Source organism: Muntiacus reevesi, chromosome 10 (assembly GCF_963930625.1).
Source record: "Muntiacus reevesi chromosome 10, mMunRee1.1, whole genome shotgun sequence".
NCBI lineage: Eukaryota > Metazoa > Chordata > Mammalia > Artiodactyla > Cervidae > Muntiacus > Muntiacus reevesi.
The window spans coordinates 15,982,017-16,005,030 of NC_089258.1; the positions used below are offsets into that span (position 1 = coordinate 15,982,017).

General features: G+C 39.5%; 1 protein-coding gene and 1 pseudogene across 5 annotated transcripts in view; both read right to left on the reverse strand.

Annotated features, from left to right (window-relative positions):
* The window catches only part of ZNF484 (zinc finger protein 484), a 33,823-nt gene extending 24,568 nt beyond the window's left edge, over positions 1-9,255 (reverse strand). For 2 of the 5 annotated variants that reach the window (XM_065946891.1, XM_065946890.1), the window contains exons 1-2: positions 8,995-9,255; positions 7,457-7,534 (exon numbers count right to left, since the gene is read on the reverse strand). In XM_065946891.1, coding sequence (XP_065802963.1) covers positions 7,457-7,534; positions 8,995-9,009 — 93 coding nt within the window. In that variant the 5' untranslated portion in view covers positions 9,010-9,255. The remainder of the gene's footprint in view (positions 1-7,456; positions 7,535-8,994) is intronic. The other 3 variants (XM_065946895.1, XM_065946892.1, XM_065946893.1) reach the window with 2 other exon arrangements.
* On the reverse strand, positions 715-5,884 carry LOC136176858 (eukaryotic translation initiation factor 2 subunit 3 pseudogene; annotated as a pseudogene).
* Positions 9,256-23,014: the final 13,759 nt, after the last annotated feature.

The window sequence follows — 23,014 nt, forward strand, 5'->3', positions numbered from 1 at the left end:
CAGATTATGCATTTTTTTAAGTCAACAAAGTGAAGGAACGGTGGAAAGGGAAATGTCCACTTTGCACACATAATGAAATATGGACTAAGAAAGAATCATCAACGGCTCCTCACATCACAAAAACAAATAAGCAGACGTTATGTGACTCCTGATCAAGTACACAAAACCATCTGGGAAGTAATCTTGCTCCCCAAAAACCAAAACAGGAATCTGAATCTGACCAAGCCTCAAAATCTTACCAATCCAATCCACATAAAATGATCCTTTAAAACATATTGTCATTTTTAAAGGTGTGATAAAAGCACTGTGGTTATTTTTATCAAAATATTTTATGTATTGAGATATTTTGAGGTAAAATGACACAGTCTTTGAGATTTGCCTCAAAATAATCCAGTCAAAGAGAAAAAGTGTTGGAGAAAGGGATAGATGAGAAATGACCAAGCATGAGCTAATAACTGTAGAAACTGACGGGTAAATGAAGCTGCTTCTTCTTCTTCTTCTTTTTTTTTTTTTTTTTGTTAATAAGAACAAAGGCTTTATTTCAAACAGGTTCAGTGGTATGTCTACTACAGCAAAGTCTGGTTGTAGCAGTTTCCTTTCAAATCTGCACTGATGTATAAATTAGACATTATTTGGGAATGATTAATTTCTGGTAAAACGTAGATTCAATCCAACATGATGCTAATTTCTACATTTATTCTAGGCTCTATTTCAGTACTAAAGGTTAAATTTTCATCACCAAAAAATGAGAATAACCTTACAGCTACTACTAAGGTAATGAGCTGTGAAATTAATTTCCCAGTATTGTTCTGAAAATATACCCCTAGGTTGTTAAGAGAAATTCCAACTTCATCCAAATCTGTTATTTAATTCTTCAGTCATCATCTACTGTTGGCTTGATTGTCACTCCTCTTCTTATTTGACCCCAACCAATTAAACGCCAGTGTTTCTCAACTCTTCAGCTAAGTGCAATTTTTTCTCCTACTTCTGTGCACACAGGATTAGTCAAGACGATTTTGCCCAAATCAGCCTTGACTGCATTAACTCTTCCTCATGTTGACAGGGATCCTATATTCACCATAAGCACTTCATTCTTAGACAGCTTTTGTACTTTCACTACTTTCTTGTCTCCTTCAGTGTGAACAGCTAGAATCCGTCTAAGCAGGAAATAGGAAATTTCCAATTCTGTGAAGATCTCAGGTAAAGCTCCAACTGCACCAAGTACTTGCCCCACCATTCTGTCAGCCCAGCACAAAGTGGGGTCAATTTTTGTTCCAACTCCAATAAGACCTCCTGGGGCAGCATACTGAAGATCATTACGCTCTGCGAAAAGCGATACAATTTTGGAAAAGATAGGTTTACACATGAGTTTTCTTTCACTGTCTTTGGAAACAATACCAGGTCTGTCTTCTATCTCCTGGCCCACCTTTAACACTCCTTTTAGAATACCACCATCAGCTACACCCCCCTTAAGGTCATCAACTTCACAGCCAGGTTTGTTGACATCAAAGAATCTAATAAGTCTGGGTTCTGAAGTAAAGTCTCTTGGGGGTACTGGAATTTTCTTTACTATGTATTCACAGACAACTTCAATATTGTATTTTAGCTGAGCAGAAATTGGGATAATAGGAGCACCTTCTGCTACTGTACCTTGAACAAATGCAAGGATCTGTTCATACTGTTCTTTAGCCTGGCTTTCTTTTACCAAATCAATTTTATTTTGTAGAATCAAAATATGCTTTAGTTTCATGATTTCTACAGCAGGCAAGTGTTCAGATGTCTGAGGCTGAGGACAAGACTCGTTACCAGCTATCAACAGAAGAGTGGCATCCATCACTGCGGCACCGTTCAGCATAGTAGCCATCAGAATACTGTGGCCAGGACAGTCAACAAAGGAAACATGCCTGACTAATTTGAAGTTCCCTTTGGTCCCTGGAATGTCTGTAGGAAACTCATTGGGTGTGCTACTTCCACAGGATCTATAACATTCTGGACGAGGATAACAGGGGTCGTCAAGTTTATAAATCTTAGCATTAGCATAGCCAAGTTTGATTGTAATATTTCTTTCCAGTTCATTTTTGAAACGGACAGTGTGGACTCCAGAAATAGCTTTTACAACTGTAGATTTCCCATGAGCTACGTGACCAATTGTACCTATATTAATTGTGGCTTGTCTGCTGATAACTTCATGTGAAAGTGACGTCAACTTGGAAACATTCAAAGTAGCGAGATCTTGCCGAGAAAGGTGCGGCTGCCCTAAAGTCACACCAGCCTCGCCCCCGCCATCTTGTCTGGAGAGCTGAAGCTTCTTTATACTTCTTTCTCTACATTCGTATTTCTTAAAATTTTCACAGGAAATGTTTAAAAAGTCATCTTTTAGATAGCACAAACTGAAAAAAAAAAAAGCACAACCTAATTGTGAGAATTATGCACAAGACTGGGAGCTGACTGTGGCTCAGATCATGAAATCCTTATTGCCAAATTCAGATTTAAATTGAAGAAAGTGGGGAAAACCACTAAACCATTCAGGTGTGACCTAAATCAAATCCCTTATGATTATACAGTGGATGTGACAAATAGATTTAAGGGACTAGATCTGATAGACAGAGTGCCTGATGAACTATGGACGGAGGTTCATGGCACTGTACAGGAGACAGGGATCAAGACCGTCCCCAGGAAAAAAAATGCAAAAAAGCAAACGGCTGTCTGAGGAGGCCTTACAAGTAGCTGTGAAAAGAAGAGAAGCCAAAAGCAAAGAAGAAAAGGAAAGATATACCCATTTGAATGCCAAGTTCCAAAGAATAGCAAGGAGAGATAAGAAAGCCTTTTCCAGCAATCAATGCAAAGAAATAGAGGAAAATAATAGAATGGGAAAGACTAGAGATCTCTTCAAGAAAATTATAGATACCAAGGGAACATTTCATGCAAACATGGGCACAATAAAAGACCTAACAGAAATGATATGGACCTAACAGAAGCAGAAGATATTAAGAAGTGGTGGCAAGAATACACAAAAGAACTATACAAAAAAGATCTTCATGACCCAGTTAATCACTATGGTGTGATCACTCACCTAGAGCCAGACATTCTGGAATGTGAAGTCAAGTGGGCCTTAGGAAGCATCACTATGAACAAAGCTAGTGGAGGTGATGGAATTCTAGTTGAGCTATTTCAAATCCTGAAAGATGATGCTGTGAATGTGCTGCACTCAATATGCCAGCAAATTTGGAAAATTCAGCAGGGTCACAAGACTGGAAAAGGTGAGTTTTCATTTCAAACCCAAAGAAAGGCAATGCCAAAGAATGCTCAAACTGCCGCACAATTGCACTCATCTCACATGCTAGTAAAGTAATACTCAAAATTCTCCAAGCCAGACTTCAGCAATACATGAGCCATGAACTTCCAGATGTTCAAGCTGGTTTTAGAAAAGGCAGAGGAACCAGAGATCAAATTGCCAACATTCGCTGGGTCATCAAAAAAGCAAGAGAGTTCCAGAAAAACATCTATTTCTGCTTTATTGACTACGCCAAAGCCTTCGACTGTGTGGATCACAATAAACTATGGAAAATTCTGAAGGCAATGGGAATACCAGACCACCTGACCTGTCTCTTGAGAAACCTGTATGCATGTCAGGAAGCAACAGTTAGAACTGGACATGGAACAATAGACTGGTTCCAAATAGGAAAAGGAGTATGTCAAGGCTGTATATTGTCACCCTGCTTATTTAACTTATATGCAGAGTACATCATGAGAAACGCTGAGCTGGAAGAAGCACAAGCTGGAATCAAGATTGCCGGGAGAAATATCAATAACATCAGATATGCAGATGACACCACCCTCATGGCAGAAAGTGAAGAGGAACTAAAAAGCCTCTTGATGAAAGTGAAAGAGGAGAGTGAAAAAGTTGGCTTAAAGTTTAACATTCAGAAAACTAAGATCATGGCATCTGGTCCCATCACTTCATAGGAAATATATGGGGAGACAGTGGAAACAGTGTCAGACTTTATTTTTTTGGGTTCCAAAATCACTGCAGATGGTGATTGCAGCCATGAAATTAAAAGACGCTTACTCCTTGGAAGGAAAGTTATGACCAACCTAGATAGCATATTAAAAAGCAGAGACATTACTTTGCCAACAAAGGTCCGTCTAATCAAGGCTATGGTTTTTCCAGTGGTCATGTATGGATGTGAGAGTTGGACTGTGAAGAAAGCTGAGCATTGAAGAATTGATGCTTTTGAACTGTGGTGTTGGAGAAGACTCTTGAGAGTCCCTTGGACTGTAAGGAGATCCAACCAGTCCATCCTAAAGGAGATCAGTCCTGGGTGTTCACTGGAAGGACTGATGCTGAAGCTGAAACTCCAATACTTTGGCCACCTCATGTGAAGAGTTGACTCATTGGAAAAGACCCTGATGCTGGGAGGGATTGGGGGCAGGAGGAGAAGGGGACAACAGAGAATGAGATGGTTGGATGGCATCACCAACTCGATGGACATGGGTTTGAGTAAACTCCAGGAGTTGGTGATGGACTAGGAGGCCTGGCGTGCTGCGATTCATGGGGTCACAAAGAGTCAGACACAACTGAGTGACTGAACTGAACTGAACTGAACTGATGGTCCTGACTCTATATCAATCAATCCCATGCGCTGAAAAGGAAAAACTCCTCCTGTGTGTTTTTCTTCTATTCTCATACCATCTACTTAGAGTGTTAGCATTATTCACACAGGTTAGGGACTCAGTCCTATAAGCCTGTCCCCACCCCAATTTCAGATGCCAGTCACAAGTTCAGGCTCTTACTTTTGTTTCTGACAAACTGGCTACAATTAGAGGTTCCCAGGAGGTTCTCTCATATTACACTAATTTTCTAGAGTAGCTCATAGAACTCAAGAAAATATTTTATTTATTAGGTTACCAATTTATTATAAGAGAATATAATTCAGAAACAGCCATGTAGAAGAGATGGATATGCAAGATATGTCAGAAGGAGTTCATTGCTCTCCCAGATTCTCCACATGTTCAGTCTAGAAACTCTCCAAACTCCATTCTTTTGAGTTTTTATGAAGGCTTCACTAAGTACAGATGACTGATTAAATAACTAGCCATTGGTGATTCAACTTCCTACTCAACTTCAAGCTCTAAAACTTTAAGAACTTGCTTGGTTCCCCTGGCAATCAGCCCCCATTGAGTGATTCACTAGGGGCTTTCCAAACATCACTTCATTAAAATAAACAGAGGGGTGTTTCAAAGAAACTTATTATTTATAACAACAACAACAACAAAAACCCCACTAATTTCACCTTTATCCCTCTGGTGCTATGTCAAGAGAGAGAAATAAAAGAAGCCCCTATAACTCTTATCACTTAGGAAATTAGAAAGGTGTTAGAAGCTTTGTGCTGGGAACTGTGGATGAAAACCAAAATACATATTTCTTATTATATCACAATGCCACATGCACCAATAACTGGCATCCATACCTTTATTACTACTGTTGACTGAAAAAAATTCTCACCCTAAAAGGTGAGGATTATTTTTATTCAGTAGACTTACTGAGGACTTAAGTCCAGGATACAGCCCCTCAGACAGCTCAAAGGGACTGTTCTGAAGAGATAAGGGAGGAGCCAGAGTAAATGGGGAGCTTTTGCAACAAAACAAAAACCAAGTATCTGGAATATCAAAAGATTACTGTCTTTTAAAGACAATCCAGGGATCTCAAGCTAATGAATTTAGCATTTTTCTATATATGGGACAATGCAAGAGTCTGCATTCATTAGAAATCATTCCTTTGAGAAGCACTGTAATGATCTGGGACCAATACCTTATTTTTCTCCATTATGAATTCCCCTAAAGGTGAACAATTGGGGGTAGCAGCAGTGGTTGATGGCTTCATGGTCACAACCTCTTTTGTTTACTGAAATGGCAGGCCACATTCTTTGTCCACACTACTCACCACACATCTCCATTGGTAATCCCAAGAATCCAGTTCCAGACAGGCCTGCACCTTCAATGGGCCGTGAAAAATCACCCAAGGACTCCTCTCACTATCCACACACTGTAGACCTATACCATAGTTTTCCTAACAAATTTACATACACACACAAACAATTGGGAAATCAATCAGTGAACAAATCTATGAGTATTCCTGAATTTTAAAAATAAATTTTAAAATCTAAAACACATCCAAAGTGCACATCTAAAGTGCAAGTGAATGAACAGATTATTTACAGAGAAAGAATTTAAAAAATCAAGATGCCTCATCTGCAGTAAATAAAAGCTAAGTGACATCAGAAGTAGCATCTAAAGGACCACTTCTCTGTTAGGGCTAAAGACATTTTCAAAAATGAAAGCACTTACAACGTATCTCTTATCATTATCTGAGGAAAAAAAACCCACAAAAGTATTCCAAATAAATGTAAAATAAATCAGGTGAGAAATAGCTAATAGAAATGTATCTTTCAGCAATAACTTTTGCAAGATATATAATTATTAAAAAGGACAATGATGATGATATGATAAGAATGTAATCAAAGGTAAAAATAATAACATTATCATATGACAAAACATTTCAGAAAAAAACAGAAGTTATCTGGGGTGTAGAATGGAAACAATGAACAAAAACTTCATCAATCCAATGAAAAAGGAAAAGAAAAGCAGAAAACAGTGAGTTAAAATAAATAGTAAACATTAAAATGGAAGGTATAAAATAGGGTAAATCATTATTACACTAACCTGAAAAGGCAAAATTATCTATTGACAAAGACAAGGTTATAGGTTAGATTTGAAAAAACCAAATTGTATCTATTGCAAGCAGTAGATCTAAACAGTGAGAGCAATAGAAATACAAAATAAAGCCCTGGGCAAAGATAAATCATCCAAATGAAAGTGAAAGCTGGGATAGCAATATAAATATCAAAATGAAATTCAAGGTTGAAATTGCTTTTCACTGAAAAGAGAGATCCTATAATAATAGCATCCAATAAATTTTTAAAAATACAAATACATTAATCATTAGATTTATGCATGCCTTTCCCCCCAATACATGCAAACAAAACTGGTAAAAAGGCACATAGAACTACAAATTATTAGTAAAAAAGTATTACCGCAACTCTTTAGAAATATGATGAATCAAGTAGACCAAAAATAAGAAAAAGAAAGACTTGAAAAATACCAACAAGCTATATTTAATTTACATTAGGAGAGGTTTATACCACACAAACGGAAAATATGCTTTCTCTTACATCCACTGAACAAAGTTCACTGCAGCTTGTGTAGCTAGCCTTCAAGTCACAAAGAGAAAGAGAAATATCGTATTCTAACACACATATATGGAATCTAGAAAAATGGTTCTGAAGAATTTATTTACAGGGTAGCAATGGAGAAACAGACATAGAGAATAAACTTATGGACATGGGGAGAGAGGGGAGAAGATGAGATGTATGGAAAGAGTAACATGGAAACTTACATTACCGTGTTTAAAATAGAGAGTCAACGGGAATTTGCTGTATGTCTCAGCAAACTCAAACAGGGGCTCTGGATCAACCTAGAGGGTGGGATGGGGAGGGAGATGGGAAGGAGGTTCAGAAGGGAGGGGATATATGTATACCTATGGCTGATTCATGTTGAGGTGTGGCAGAAAACAACAAAATTCTGTAAAGCATTTATCCTTCAATTAAAAAAAATTTTAGAAAAAGAAAAAGCTTGATAAATTGTTAAAAACTGAGACTTTGCAGTCTACAGTCTATGAAAATACAATAAAATTAAAAATAAACATATCAATAACTCAGGAATAAAGAAGCTCAACTCAGGATCAAAGTGGAACATCAAAATGAAATTATACATTTCAAAAATAAAGATGTATATAAAAGAAATATCATACCCTTAAATATATCCAGTAAAATTAGGAAAATAAGGAAAAGAATGACAATTACAGAAAATGGGGGGAAATGGGGGAGCAGGGAGAAAACATCTTTAAAAAAGATAAAATTAATATAAAAATAGTAGAGATTATAAACATAATGAATACTTCAAAATGACCAATAAAATAAATCTTGAGATTCCTGATAATAAAAAAAAGGAAGAAAAATGATACATAAATAACTAGGAATGACAATGTAGCTCCTAACCGGGATCAAAGTACATGACATATTTTTAAATCTCTAGCAAAGTGTACCATGATGAAGAAAACTTTCACATAATGAGGCATGAAGAAGTCGTTTTGGCTTACACATGGCTCAGACTGAACTTTGTGTGAACACACACAGCACATCTGCTTTAACCATTAAGGTGTTTGGAAGATAAAAATAAGTAACTCCCTTCTTATAGCATCCCCTTAACAGGAATCATGGTTCTGCAGTCTCCCTGTGTATGTATTAAAACTGACTGCTTTAAGACGTTGAAGGAATGTATCCCTGTCGTGTTTGATATATGATCTTTGTTCTGATAAGTTTATAAGGCTATGCTGAAAACCATACTTCAACCCAGCAATTCCACAGAGCCTCCTAGCTGTCTCCTGGGCTACAGTCCTCAGTTTGGTTCAAATAATACTAACAAAACTCTTTTCTACTCCTATTATGATTATTTATTGATTATTATTCCATCAATAATTTTTTAAAAATCAGAAATAGAAACAAACTAGTAAGCAGAAAAAAGAGAGGATATTCATGACCATCTACCGTCTCTCCCCTTCAGATCCTTCATTTCTCAGGTCCCACAGTTACCCTCCCCTTACAGAATGCAGGAATCTGCCCACCGATCCAACAACAAAGATCCCACAGATCCCATCACTCCACCTGGAGTTCCACCATCCACTATCACTCCCACCCCATGTCTCCAGGGATCCACCGTTACAGACCCCACCAATCCCGCCGGAAGCCACCATCAAGACCACACCGACCCCTACTATTCCATCCACTGACCGCCTCCATCTCTGACCCCATTGTTCATCACGGACATCAGCGACACCTCCTCACTCAACCCCCACCCAATGCTCCCTGCACTCACCAGCCCCTCACCCATGCGCTTTCAAGACAGTGGTCACTCAGGTGGCGCAGTGGTAAAGAATCTGCCTGCCAATGCAGTAGGTGCAAGAGGCATTGGTTGGATCCTTTGGTGGCAAAGATCCCCAAGAGAAGGAAATGGCAACCCGCTCCAATATTCTTGCGGAAAATTCCATGGACAGAGGAGCCTGGAGGGCTACAATCCATTGGGTCGCCAAGAATCGGACATAACCGAGCTACTGAGCGAGAGTGCGCCCATGCGGGCGCGCGCCGCGCACACACACACACACACAAACACAGTCACAGGAAATACCGCGCGCGCGCGCACACACACACACACACACACACACACACACACACACACGCAGTCACAGGAAATACAACTCCACCTACTTCCTTTTTCTGGATTCCCTCCTTGCCCTTGTGGAATTTCTTAGGCTCCGCCTCCATATGCCCATGCTCAACAGTGGCATCTCTGCGAAAACTTGCCAGTATTCAACATGGCGCTCTGCTGAACTCTGCCCCTCTCTAAATGATTTAAATTTGAGGCAATATGGCGGCGCCCATGTAGTCACTCAGGCCTGTGGGCGGCCATGTTGAAGTGAGATAGATTTCTGTAGTTAAGAGCGCTCAGGAGGAAAGGGGGAACCGAGGGAAGTATACTGGAATTAAGCCAGGAACAACCAGAGCTGATCACCCAAAGCAGCCCCAGGCATCTTCCCTATTCTTGTGGATTTGAAGCACCTCAAACAATAATATCTAATCAGCAATTATTAAGCACTCCATCCCCAAGTAGCAGAATAAACACTCTATCCAAGCATCTAGAGTGCATTTACCAAGGGATACCATAATCTGGGGGCTTCCCCGGTGGCGTCAGTGGTAAAGAACCCGCCTGCCAATACAGGAGACACAATGAGATGTGAGTTTGAAAAGAAGATGAGAGACCTGTAACCATTTGGACTTGAACAGTAATTTGGCTTTGGACTTGAACAGCAATAATGGAACCTAGGAGATAAAAGCAATACATTCAAAAAGTTATGGAAAAATTGTTTCCAACTTGGAACTTTTATACTATACAAGATTATTAATTATGTTCTAGTATAGAATACCAACATGTTCAGACGTGCGTGGTCTCAAAGTAATTGCTCTCCTATTCATACTTTTATTAGGAAACTACTGGAGATAGAAACATGAAATCAAAATAGCAGGATCCAGCAAAAAATATAAGTGAGGAAATCCATAGGATAAAAGAGGTGGTAGATTCCATGGCCACAGCTGGGAAGGAGTTCTAGAGAGCATTCATTGCACATCTGAGCAGCTCAGAATAAATATCTTCAAGAATATGAAACTGTCAAAATCAGTGTTACTGTGACTGCATTAGAAATTCATGGGGGAAAAAAAGAGCTTTGAAGGTAGTATGAAGAGGTTGGAAAAAAGTATTATTTCAGAGCATGTTACACTAGTTTCTCCCAGATACATATCCTCACACACATACATTTTCAATAAGTAGGCAAGTGGAAAAAAGCAATACAAGCAGAGGGGCATGTATATATACAAAAACTAGCAATAAACATGTCTTTGTACAGAATTGCTGGGGTCCAGCCTCAGCAGGATCCAGGGGTACCCTCAGGATGAACGGCGTCAGCGAGAGAGAGACGTGAGACCAGCCTTGATAGGGCCAAGTCTGTGAGGGAGAGAGAGAGAGAGAGAGGGAGAATGACCAGACAAGGGTGTTTACAGGGTCTGGCAGAGTCTGGCAAATCTTTATTTTTTTACTGTAGCTTTTATATTCTAAGTTAGTACATTTTTTAGGGGAAGAAAGTTTAACATTACATCATCTTGTCCCTCAGGAAACCAGGGTGTTTCCAGTAACTTATTTGTGAGTGTCTTATACATTATCTTCTGGCCTCGGGGCCTATTGACATTTTATGACCTAGGTGAATGCAAAGCTGTTTTCCTGTAATCTATTCTTTAATGAACACAAAGGTTAGTCCTTTTGCAGAAGTTATTAGTTGAATTTATCTAAGAAGTTTACAACACAAAGACTCTGCAGCTCCGGTGAGGCAGCCCCTGTTTAGCATTCCTGGTTAAAATGAACAATTCTAACCACTTTTAAAATAATATTTTTGTGTTACATTAATACACATTTGCCAAGCAGGCTAGAATGCCAGCAAAGGGGTCTAAATTGAAACACTCCTTTCATCCTGGATAATTTTATAGGATACCGCCGTCCAGGGGACATGTTGATTAAAGTTCTAAGTTGATTCTGCTTGGAGAGAAATCGGGGAAGGCCTTCTACCTGTGTCTCAGAAATTAGGGAGTAGTCTAATATAGCAAGCATCAGAAAGAGAGATCATCTTTAAGGTGAGCACCGGGGCAGCTTTTCAAAATTCCTGAAGTCCTGATCTGCCTTGCTTGTCAGGCCTTCTCCTCATGACCTTGTCATGGGTGGGATCTCATGTGCTGGCTCCCGGCACAGGATGATTAGCATTCTGATCCTACTGGGTTTGATTCAGGTCATACCTGAATGGTCTAGTGGTTTTCCCCACTTTCTTCAATTTAAGTCTGAATTTGGCAATAAGGATTTCATGATCTGAGCCACTGTCAGCTCATGGTCTTGTTTTTGCTGACTGTATAGAGTTTCTCCATCTTTGGCTGCAAAGAATATAATCAATCTGATTTCAGTGTTGTCCATCCGGTGATGTCCATGTGTAGAGCCTTCTCTTGTGCTATTGGAAGAGGGTGTTTGCTAAGATCAGTGTGTTCTCTTGGCAAAACTCTGTAGCTTTTGCCCTGCTTCATTCTGTACTCCAAGGACAATTTTGCCTGTTACTCCAGGTATTTCTTGACTTCCTACTTTTGCATTCCAGTCCCCTATGATGAAAAGGGCATCTTTTTTGGGTGTCAGTTCTAAAAGGTCTTGTAGGTCTTCATAGAAACATTCAACTTCAGCTTCTTCAGCATTATTGGTCAGGGCATAGACTTGGATTACAGTGATATTGAATGGGTTGCCTTGGAAGCGAACAGAGATCATTCTGTCGTTTTCTGAGACTGCATCCAAGTACTGCATTTCGGACTCTTTTGTTGACTATGATGGCTACTCCATTTCTTCTAGGGGATTCCTGCCCACAGTAGTAGATATAATGGTCACCTGAGTTAAATTCACCCATTTCAGCCCATTTTAGTTCGCTGATTCCTAGAATGTCAACGTTCACTCTTGCCATCTCCTGTTTGACCACTTCCAATTTGCCTTGATTCATGGACCTAACATCCCAGGTTCCTATGCAATACTGCTCGTTACAGCATTAGACCTTGCTTCTATCACCAGTCACATCCACAACTGGGTGTTGTTTTTGCCTTTGCTCCGTCCCTTCATTCTTTCCAGAGTTATTTCTCCACTGATCTCCAGTAGCATATTGGGCACCTACTGATCTGGGGAGTTCGTCTTTCAGTGTCCTATCTTTTTGCCTTTTCATACTGTTCATGGGGTTCTCAAGGCAAGGATACTGAAGTGGTTTGCCATTCCCTTCTCCAGTGAGTCACATTTTGTCACTGGAAAACCACTAGACCATACAGGTATGACCTAAATAAAATCCCTTATGATTACACAGTGGGAGTGACAAATAGATTTAAGGGACTATATCTGATAAAGTGTCTGATGAACTATGGATGGAGGATCATGATATTGTACAGGAGACAGGGATCAAGACCATCCCCAAGAAAAAGAAATGCAAAAAAGCAAAATGGCTGTCTGAGGAGGCCTTAAAGATAGCTGTGAAGAGAAGCCAAAACAAAGGAGAAAAGGAAAGATATACCCATTTGAATGCAGAGTTCCAAAGAATAGCAAGGAGAGCTAAGAAGGACTTCCTCAGTGATCAGTGCAAAGAAATAGAAGAAAACAATAGAATGGGAAAGGCATGGGAACATTTCATGCAAGATGGGGTGAATAAAGGACAGAAATGGTATGGACCAAACAGAAGAAGAAGATATTAAGAAGAGGTGACAAGAATACAGAGAAGAACTGTACAAAAAATCTTCATGACCCAGATAATCACAATGGTGTGATCACTGACCTAGACCCAGGCATCCTGGAATGTGAAGTTAAGTGGGCCTTAGGAAGCATCACTATGAACAAAGCTAGTGGAGGTGATGGAATTCCAGTTGAACTATTTCATATCTTAAAAGATGATGCCGTGAAAGTGCTTCACTCAATATGCCAGCAAATTTGGAAAACTCAGCAGCGGCCACAGGACTGGAAAAGGTGAGTTTTCATTCCAATCCCAAAGAAAGGCAATGCCAAAGAATGTTCAACTACTGCACAATTGCACTCATCTCACATGTTAGTAAAGTAGTGCTTAAAATTCTCCAAGCCAGGTTTCAGCAATACATGAACCATGAACTCCCAGATGTTCAAGCTGGTTTTAGAAAATGTAGAGGAACCTGAGATCAAATTGTCAACATCCACTGGATCATCGATAAAGCAAGAGAGTTCCAGAAAAACATCTATTTCTGCTTTATTGACTATGTGAAAGCCTTTGGCTGTGTGGCTCACAATAAACTGTGGAAAATTCTGAAAGAGATGGGAATACCAGACCACCTGACCTGCCTCTTGAGAAATCTGTATGCCTGTCAAGAAGCAACAGTTAGAACTGGACATGGAACAAGAGACCAGTTCCAAATCGGGAAAGGAGTACATCAAGGCTATATATCATCACCCTGCTTATTTAACTTATATGCAGAGTACATCATGAGAAATGCTGGGCTGGAGGAAGCACAAGCTGGAATCAAGATTGCTGGGAGAAATATCAATAACCTCAGATGTCCAGATAACACCACCCTTATGGCAGAAAGTGAAGAAGAACTAAAGTGCCTCTTGATGAAAATGAAAAAGGAGAGTGAAAAAGTTGGCTTAAAGCTCAACATTCAGAAAACTAAGATCATGGCATCCGGTCCCATCACTTCATGGCAAATAGATGGGGAAACAGTAGAAACACTGGGTGACTTCATTTTTGGGGGGTTTCAAAAATCACTGCAGATGGTGACTGCAGCCATGAAATTAAAAGACACTTGTTCCTTGGAAGGAAAGTTATGACCAACATAGACAGCATATTAAAAAGCAGAGACATTGCATTGCCAACAAAGATCCCTCTAGTCAAGGCCGTAGTTTTTCCAGTGGTCGTGTATGGATGTGAGAGTTGGACTATAAAGAAAGTTGAGTGCCAAAGAATTGATGCTTTTGAACTGTGGTGTTGGAGAAGACTCTTGAGAGTCCCTTGGACTGCAAGGAGATCCAACCAGTCCATCCTAAAGGAGATCAGTCCTGGGTGTTCATTGCTAGGACTGATGCTGAAGCTGAAACTCCAGTACTTTGGCCACCTGATGCAAAGAGCTGACTCATTTGAAAAGACCCTGATACTGGGAAAGATTGAGGGCAGGATGAGAAGGGGACGACAGAGGATGAGATGGTTGGGTGATCTCACCGACTCATTGGACATGAGTTTGAGTAAACTCCGGGAGTTAGTGATGGACAGGGAGGCCTGGCGTGCTGCAGTCCATGGGGTTGCAAAGAGTTGGACACAACCGAGCGACTGAACTGAACTGAACTGATCCTACTGGAACAGAATATATTTGTGGGTACTAGTGAAATACTGTAGTTAATTGGGTCTGTTGGCCTAAGAGTGTTACATGTGTGCTTTGAGCACAGGAATTACATATATAATTTGAACATTATCACAGCACTGTATATAAGGTTACATTGGTTGATTTGTTTGTTTTGGGGAAATGAGAATAAAATTTGAGAAAAGCTTAAGTTTATAATGTCATAGTAAATGTAAGACTTAAGTGGTAAGATTTAACATTAAAGGGAAGTGTAGCTTCAGTGGCAAAACAAGAAGTACCTAGGGATGAGCTCAATAGGGGAAGGAAATAATGACCAATACAGATTCAACTAATAGGAGCTTAATAGGATTAGATGCTGATGTTCTTCACAATTACTTTTTTTTTTTTTTTTTTTTAGTTTTGCAGATTATATTCCGTTATAGGTTATTAGAAGATAATGGATACAATTCCCTGTCACAATAGCTTATTAAGCACCAACTATGTGCCCAGCTCTAGACAAGCAATCAGAAGACTAGAACATCTCATTGTGGGCTATAGAGTTTGGTTTCTGTCTGATTTTATATGTCGTGTTGAATCAATTTAATCTCCCTTCTTTCAGATGAAGAATTTAGACTTGAAACCACAAAAATGGGAGTTTCTGAAGAATATTTCTTCCTTTTTGAGGTGTTAGATCAGTGTGTACATGTCCATTCCAAACTCCCTAAATATCCTTCCTCCCATCCTTCTCCCAGGCAACTATAAGTTCATTTTCTAAGTCTGTGGTTCTGATTCTGTTTTGTAAGTTCATTTATATCATTTCTTTTTAGATTTCACATGTAAGGGGTATCACATATTTCTTTTTAATTTTTTATTAATTTATTTTAATTGGAGGAATCATATGACATTTCTACTTTTCTGTCTGACTTACCTCACCTGATACCTGCATTTAGAATATAGGAATATAAGTAAGCATTCAAGATTGCACTCAGGACTATGGAAAAAAGAAGAGAAGGGAATAGAATGGACAGAGCAAGAGTGAGCGTTTGCTTTACAGAGAGTGGCTATGAAGGCCCAGATGGGTGGGTACCATCTGGTCACAGGCTGGCAGAAACCAGCAAGCAGAGGTGCCAGAAATAGGAACAAAGACTAAACATATGTTGATTATAAATCACAATATCACGGGACCCCAGTGACAAAATGGTGGTCAGTTCTTCGGGTTTTCTTTTCATCTTGTACATCCTGCACTTAGAACTGAAGAGGCCAATGACCCAGGGATGCCAGGGAGTGCAGACAAAACAAACAAACACACAAAAGCTCTAGCCAAAGGACTGGAAAAGAGAAAGTCTAGCAAGACAGAGAACTTCTAGAGAATAACCTCTCTATTCCAGCAAAATACCATAAAATACCATTACTAGGGGCTTCCCTGGTGGTTCAGATGGTAAAAGCCTGCACTGCCTGAGTGCAGGAGACCCAGGTTCAATCCCTGGGTCAGGAAGACCCCCTGGAGAAGGAAATGGCTACCCACTCCAGTACTCTTGTCTGGAAAATTCCATGGATGGAGGAGCCTGATGGGCTATATATAGTTCATGGGGTCACAAAGAGTCAGACTCAACTGAGCGACTTCACTTTCACATTACTATGGCTGCATCCCACCACACCAGCAAAGTCTACCCTCAAATCACTTTGTTATAACAAAGTATTCCGAACCATCCCCTTTCCTTACTTACGAGGATGGTGTCAGAGAAGGCTGAGTAGGGTTAGGGTTTATTTCTTTCAACCCTTTGGTAAAATTTATTCTTTTATTTATTCTTCATTTTTATTGGAATATAGTTGCTTGACAATGTTGTGTCAGTTTCTACTATATAGTAAAGCAAATCGGCTATACATATAAATATATTTCCTCTTTTTTTGATTTCCTTCCCTTCTAAGTTACCACAGAGCATTGTGTAGAGTTCCCTGTGCTATATAGGTTTTCACTACTCATCTATTTTTATACATAAATTTATTCTTAAATATTTTATTGGTTTTGATACTATTATAAATATGGTCATTTTCTTTATTTCTTTTTCATATAGTTCATCATCAGCTTACAGAAATGCTAGCAATTTGTGTATGTTAATTTTGTATCCTGTAACTTTACTGAAGTTATTGATTGTATCTACTAGTGTCTGGGTGGAGTCCTTAGGATTTTCTTGTCAGTAATTCCAACATTTGTTTAAACTTGCTATTGGTGTCAGTGATTCATTTGTCATGAGTTGTGATTTTTCTTAGTTCTTAGAACAAAGATTTTGTGTTGTTAGGAGGCTTAGGTTCCTATTTAAATCTTTTATTTTAGCAGGCAGGTATCCTGTTCTGTTTAGTGTGCAGGTCTTAACCTCCTTTTGTAGATAGTGGTTCCACTGACAGTTTAAATTTTAGCAGCTTTGTGGTGTCATTTCGGTCTGCTTTTGAAAAAGGAAATGGCAACCCACGCCAGTACCCTTGCCTAGAAAATTCCATGGATGAATGGAGCCTGGTGGGCTACAGTCCATGGGGTCGCAAAGAGTCGGACACAACTGAGCGACTTCACTTTCTGTCTTCTTTAACTGGTGCCACTGCTAGTGCTGCCTGAGGGGATAAAAGGAGTCTTCCCAGGTTGGGATGCTGTGTCTCTCTCTGGGATGAGAGGTTTTTGGCCTCAAGGAACTAAGAAGCTTCTCTGTTCTAGAGCTGCCTCATCTTTGCGCTACAGGCCACATGCTTATTACTGTGAGACATTCCTCTCCCCTCCAAACCCTGGCCCTCTCTCCCTTCCCACACACACTAGTTACCCTAGTCACTCTGGTGTTTCTGGCAAGAGATAGGTTACTCAGGCCAATCAAGACAAGAGGCTGCCTTGTCTGGGTGCTTATGGCAGGATTCCCTCTACTGGTTACCCCTTGAAATGCCAGGTCTCTGGCAGGAAGTGGGGCTTGTTGTTTACTGCTTAATGTTCCAGAACTCCCTTGTTGATGGCGCTGGGTTTGTCTCATACACAGTAAGTCCCCTACATACAAATGGGTTTTGTTCAGAGAGCTTGTTCACATGTCCAATTTGTTTTTAAGTGCAACGAAGTTAGGCTGGGTACCTAACTAACACAGTAGGCTATATAGTACTATACCATAGTAAGTTTATAATACTTTTCAAACAATTTGGCTGGCATATGGGACCTGTCAACTCATGAAGGATTACTGACTGGAAGGACGTGGGAAATGGTAAAGCTGAAGGATTGTCAGCAACAGGAGACGGAGGGCAAGCTACAGTTTCACTCACAGCTGATGTTGCTGGCACATGTTCTGGTTCCTTGCAGGATTCAATTTTATCTACCCTCTTGAAAAAATGATGCAGTGATGTCTGGGTGGTAGCTCTTTTTTCCTCATCATAGATGGCAGGGTAGCATGGGTTGCATTCTGAATGGCTGCTGCAAATTTCATGTTCCATCCTATGTTCCTGTGTCTCAAAAACTAACTGCCTCCTCAAGGATTTAGTAAGCTCCTCATGTTGCCCAACAGTACTGTAAAGTGCAGAAAAGCACAACAACTCGTAGAGTATGTGTGCAAGGGACAATGCACGCCAGACACGGGAACTAGCATGGTTGGACGTGCAAATATGTGTCACATCTCTGAAAGTTTACAACTTGAAGGTTTGTATGTAGGGGACTTAGCGTAGTTTGAGGGACTTCTGTTTGATCTGTGAGAGGAACGGACTACTTGACTCTCTTCTATGGCTAGGGTGGATCACCATCTTCTGTTCAGTGGGGAAATTAAATCCTACCACCTATGTTGTCCTTCCAGTCATGAGGTTCCAAATCAATTCACCTTTTCTTAACACTTTTGAGAGTTTTCCTTTGTTCCTTTGGTTGCCTCCTTATAGTTATTTCCATGGTTTACAGTTAGAGGAGCAAAAACAAAAACAAACAGGTCTATGTACTCTTGTGTGGACCTGAAGTCTATGTTTAACTTTTAAGAAACTGATGTTTTCCAAATTAATGGTATCATTTTATATTCCCAACAACAGTGTATGAGGTCCAGTTTTTTTCACATCCTTGCCAACACATGATATTATCAGACTTTTAACTTTTAATCATTCTAGTGGGTATGTAATGATTCCCCTTATAGCTTCAATTTCCAATTACTTGACGACTAATGATGCTGAACAATATTCATGTGCTTATTTGCCATTTGCATCCCTTCTACAGTGAAATGCCTATTCATCTTTAGCCAAATTTAAAAAAAAACCGGGCAGTTTGTCTCACCATTGTTTAAGAGATCCTTACTTACTCTAGGTTCAAGTCCTTCTCAGATATATTTTGCAAATATTCTCTCAGTCTGTGGTTTGCTTTTTATTATCTATAAAATATCTTTTGGAGAAGTAAAGTCTTTAGTCTTCTAAGTCCTATTTACTCATATTTTCCTTTATAGTTTGTGCTTTTTGTAACCTATTTAAGAAAACTTTTGCCTTGCTCTAATAAACTATCACAAACAGGTTAAAACAACACAGATTTATTATTTCATATAAGTTGGTAGGTCAGAAGTCTGGTAGACTTTGACGACTTCTTTGCCTTGAGCCTCACAAAGCCAAAGTAAAGGTGTTGACTGTCTAGGCTCTTATCAGGGCCTTCTGGGAACAATCTATTTCTATGGTCGGTCAGGCTACTGGCAGACTCTAGTTCCTTTCTGCTGCAGGACTGAGGTCTCTGATTCCTTGCTATCATCTGGGACTGACCTTAGCTCCCAGAGGCCCTTCTCCAGCTCTTGCACATGGACCCCAACATCATTGAGCCAGCAACAGCATAGCAAATTCCCATATTTGGATTTTTTTTTAATTGGAGGATAATCGCTTTACAATGTTGTGTTGGTTTCTGCTGTATAACATGAATCAGCCATAAGCATGCATATATTCCCTCCCTTTTGAGCTTCCCTCCCACCCAGCCCCATCCCAGCTTGGCACCAGGCCAAGCTCCCTGTTATATACCAACTTCCCACTAGCTATCTATTTTAAACATGGTAATGTATATATTTCAATGCTACTTTCTCAACTTGTACCATTTTCCCCTCCCTGCTATGTCCACAAGTCAGTTCTTTATGTCTGTGTCTCTATTCCTGCCCTGGAAATAGGTTCATCAGTACCATTTTTCTAGATTCCATATATATGTCTTGTTAGTTGCTCAGTTGGGTCTGACTCTTTGTGACTCCATAGACTCTAGCCCGCCAGGAATTCTCCAGGCAAGTGGAGTGGGTAGCTATTCCTTTCTTCAGGGGATCTTCCCAACCTAGGAATCAAACCTGGGTCTCCTGCATAGCAAACAGATTCTTCACCATCTGACCCACCAGGGAAGCCCCCAATATGCTTAAATATATATTTTTCTCTTTCTTCACTTGTCATGTTTGGAATTTATTACCTCCCCTTCTGTCAATTTCTCTTGCCTCCAGTGAGAGAAAGTTCTATGCTTTTAAAAGCTGTGATTAGACTGGGCACACTCAGATAAACCAGGATAATCTCTTTAAAGTCTATAACCTTAATCACACCTGCAAAGATGTGACCCTGGGCATGTAATATACTTACAGGTTCCAGAAATTAAGGTGAGGACATCTTTGGGGGACCATTTTACTTAACCATAAAAAGTCACTAAGGTTTTCTTCTAGTTTTATAATCTTAGCTTTTACTTCTGTTATACATTGTGGTAAAATATATTTTGCCATATTTTATATTTGTTGTATTTATATGTTTTGACTTACGGTCCTTTTGCAAGTGGAGAGATGTAGAGCAAGGTTCTGTGTATGTGTCTATTCAATCCACTTGTTACAGCACCATTTTGGAGAAAATATTACCCCTTTCCCACTGATGTCCTTGGTATCATTTAAAAAAATTAATTGAAAATACATAGATCTATTTCTGGATTCTCTATTCTGCCCTAATGCTCTATTTCTTATCTTTCTGCCAATTCCAGTCTTAATTATATAGTCTCATAAATCCTATAATCAGATTATTTAAATCCTCCAAGTTTGTACTTCTCTTTGAAAATTTGGGTCTTAAATCCTCTGCATTTCCATATAAAATTTAAAACCAGCTAGTTAATGTTATAAAATCCTGCTGGGATTTTGATTGGTATTACATCAAATCTTTAGATTAACTTGGGATAATTGTCAGCTTAATATTATCTTCGGATCTGTGAACATTATTATAAACTGAGTTGTTTTCTTGAACTTCTAATGATGAAATTCTAATACCCATGTGATTGCATCTGGAGATAGAGCTATTATAAAGCTAATTAAGGTTACAGGTGCCAAGTAGCTTCAGTCGTGTCTGACTCTGCAACCCTAAGGATTGTAGCCCACCAGGCTCGTCTGTCCATGGAATTCTCCAGGCAAGGACACGGAGTAGGTTGCCATTTCCCACTCCAGTGGATCTTTTTGACCCAGGGATAGAACTTCATCTCTTACTTCTGTCTCCTGAATTGGCAGTCTGGCTGTTTACCACTAGCAACAACTAGGAAGCCGGGGTCATGGGGCTGGGTCCCTAAATTCCGTAGGACTAGTGTCCTAACAAGAGACACTGGGAGTTCGCACACACAAAGAGGCCAGGTGAGGACGCCATGAAAAGGTAAGAGCCCTCAGGACAGACTAAATAAACCTGCAGACTTGGTGATACTGGACTTCTAAACTCCAGAACTGTGAGAAAATAAACTTCCGCTGTTTAAGTCACCTGGTCTGTGGTATTTTGTTATGGCAGCGCTACCTGACTAATATGAACATGACATATCTCTTTCAATCATACAGGCTTTATTATCTCTAAGGAATATTTTATAATTTTCAGGATACAGGTACTACACATCTTTGGTCAAATTTGTCCCTGAAGTATTTCACAGTTTTCGATGCTATTACAAATAATTTTAAATTTCATTTTCTTCCACTTATTAACAGAGTTTCTATACACTCTACATCCAGTTTACCCTATTGCTAACTTACATCTTACATTTATCATGGTACATTTTCACACTTGATCTTAGCCAAAAGGCCAAGAAGCGATTATCATGGTACATTTTCACAATTATTGAACCAACAATGATACAATACTGTTAACTAAACTCCATACTTTATTTGGATCTCATGGGTTTTCCCCTTCAGATTTTTTGGTCCTGGATCACATCCAGGATGTCACATCATATTTAGCCTTTGTCTGCTTTGTCCCCTTTGATCTGTGAATATCTCAGATATTCCTTGTTTTTGATGACCTGACAGAGCCAGGTACTATCAGAATGTCTCTCAGTTTGAGTTTATGGTTTTCTCATGGTTAGTCTGGGGTTCTAAGCACTTGGGAAGACAACAGAAGTAAAGTAACAATCTCATCAAGTCCTGTTAAAAGTATATGCTATCATAACTGATGATGCCGACCTGTCCGAAGCGTGTGTGCCAGTTTTCTAACTGCGAGGTTGCTTTTTGTCCCCTTTCCACACTTTATACTCTTTTGATGTAAATCACGAAGTACAGCCCACTCTCAGGGTATGGGGAGTTAAGGTGTACCACCTTGAGAGGGAACATCTATATAAATTATGTGGAATTTTACCAAGATCTGTCTTACCTCTCTCATTTATTTACTCAATCATTTATATCAGCATGTACTCATTGATGTTTATTTTATACTTTGGATTTTAATTCAATACTAAATTACATTTTTGTTCAAACTGTTCCAGCTTTGGCCACTGGAGGCTCTTTCAGGTTGGCTTTTGACTCTCTGACATTCAAAAAACAACTTAGCTATTTTTTAAGGATCAAGTTGAGTATGTTAATTATATTCAAATGGTGCAAAAGACCTCTAGAACTTTTCAAAATTTGCAAAATTAAAATGATTCCCATTTCTCCCTTTCTGTAGCACCTGTCAACCATCATTGTGTTAAGTTTCAATGAATTTGACTACTCTAGATAATCTCATATGAGTGGAATCACACAGCATTTCTCTTTTTCTGACTGGCTTATTTCACTTTGCTTACCGTCCTCAAGTCTCATCCTTCTTTTCCAAGACTGCATAATGTTCAGTTATACACTGACATTACATCTCCTTGTCCTATTCATCCCTGAGTGGACATCTGAGTTGCTCCCTCTTGGCTACTGTGAATATGTTGCAATGAACCTGGGTATGCAAATATTTCTTTAAGACCTTGTTTTTAATTCTTTTGGATATATACCCAGAAGTGGATTGCTAGATCATAGAAATCATACCTGTTCTACTTCTAATTTTCGAGGAACCTCTATACTCTTTTCCATAGTGACTGCAACATTTTACATTCCCACCAACAGTGCACAAGGGTTCTCGTTTCTCCAATCCTTGCCAACATTTGTTACCTTGTGTGGTTTCCTCCAACTTTGTGGGTTTGGATTTGAATGCATTTATTCTAGTGGCTAGAGCCA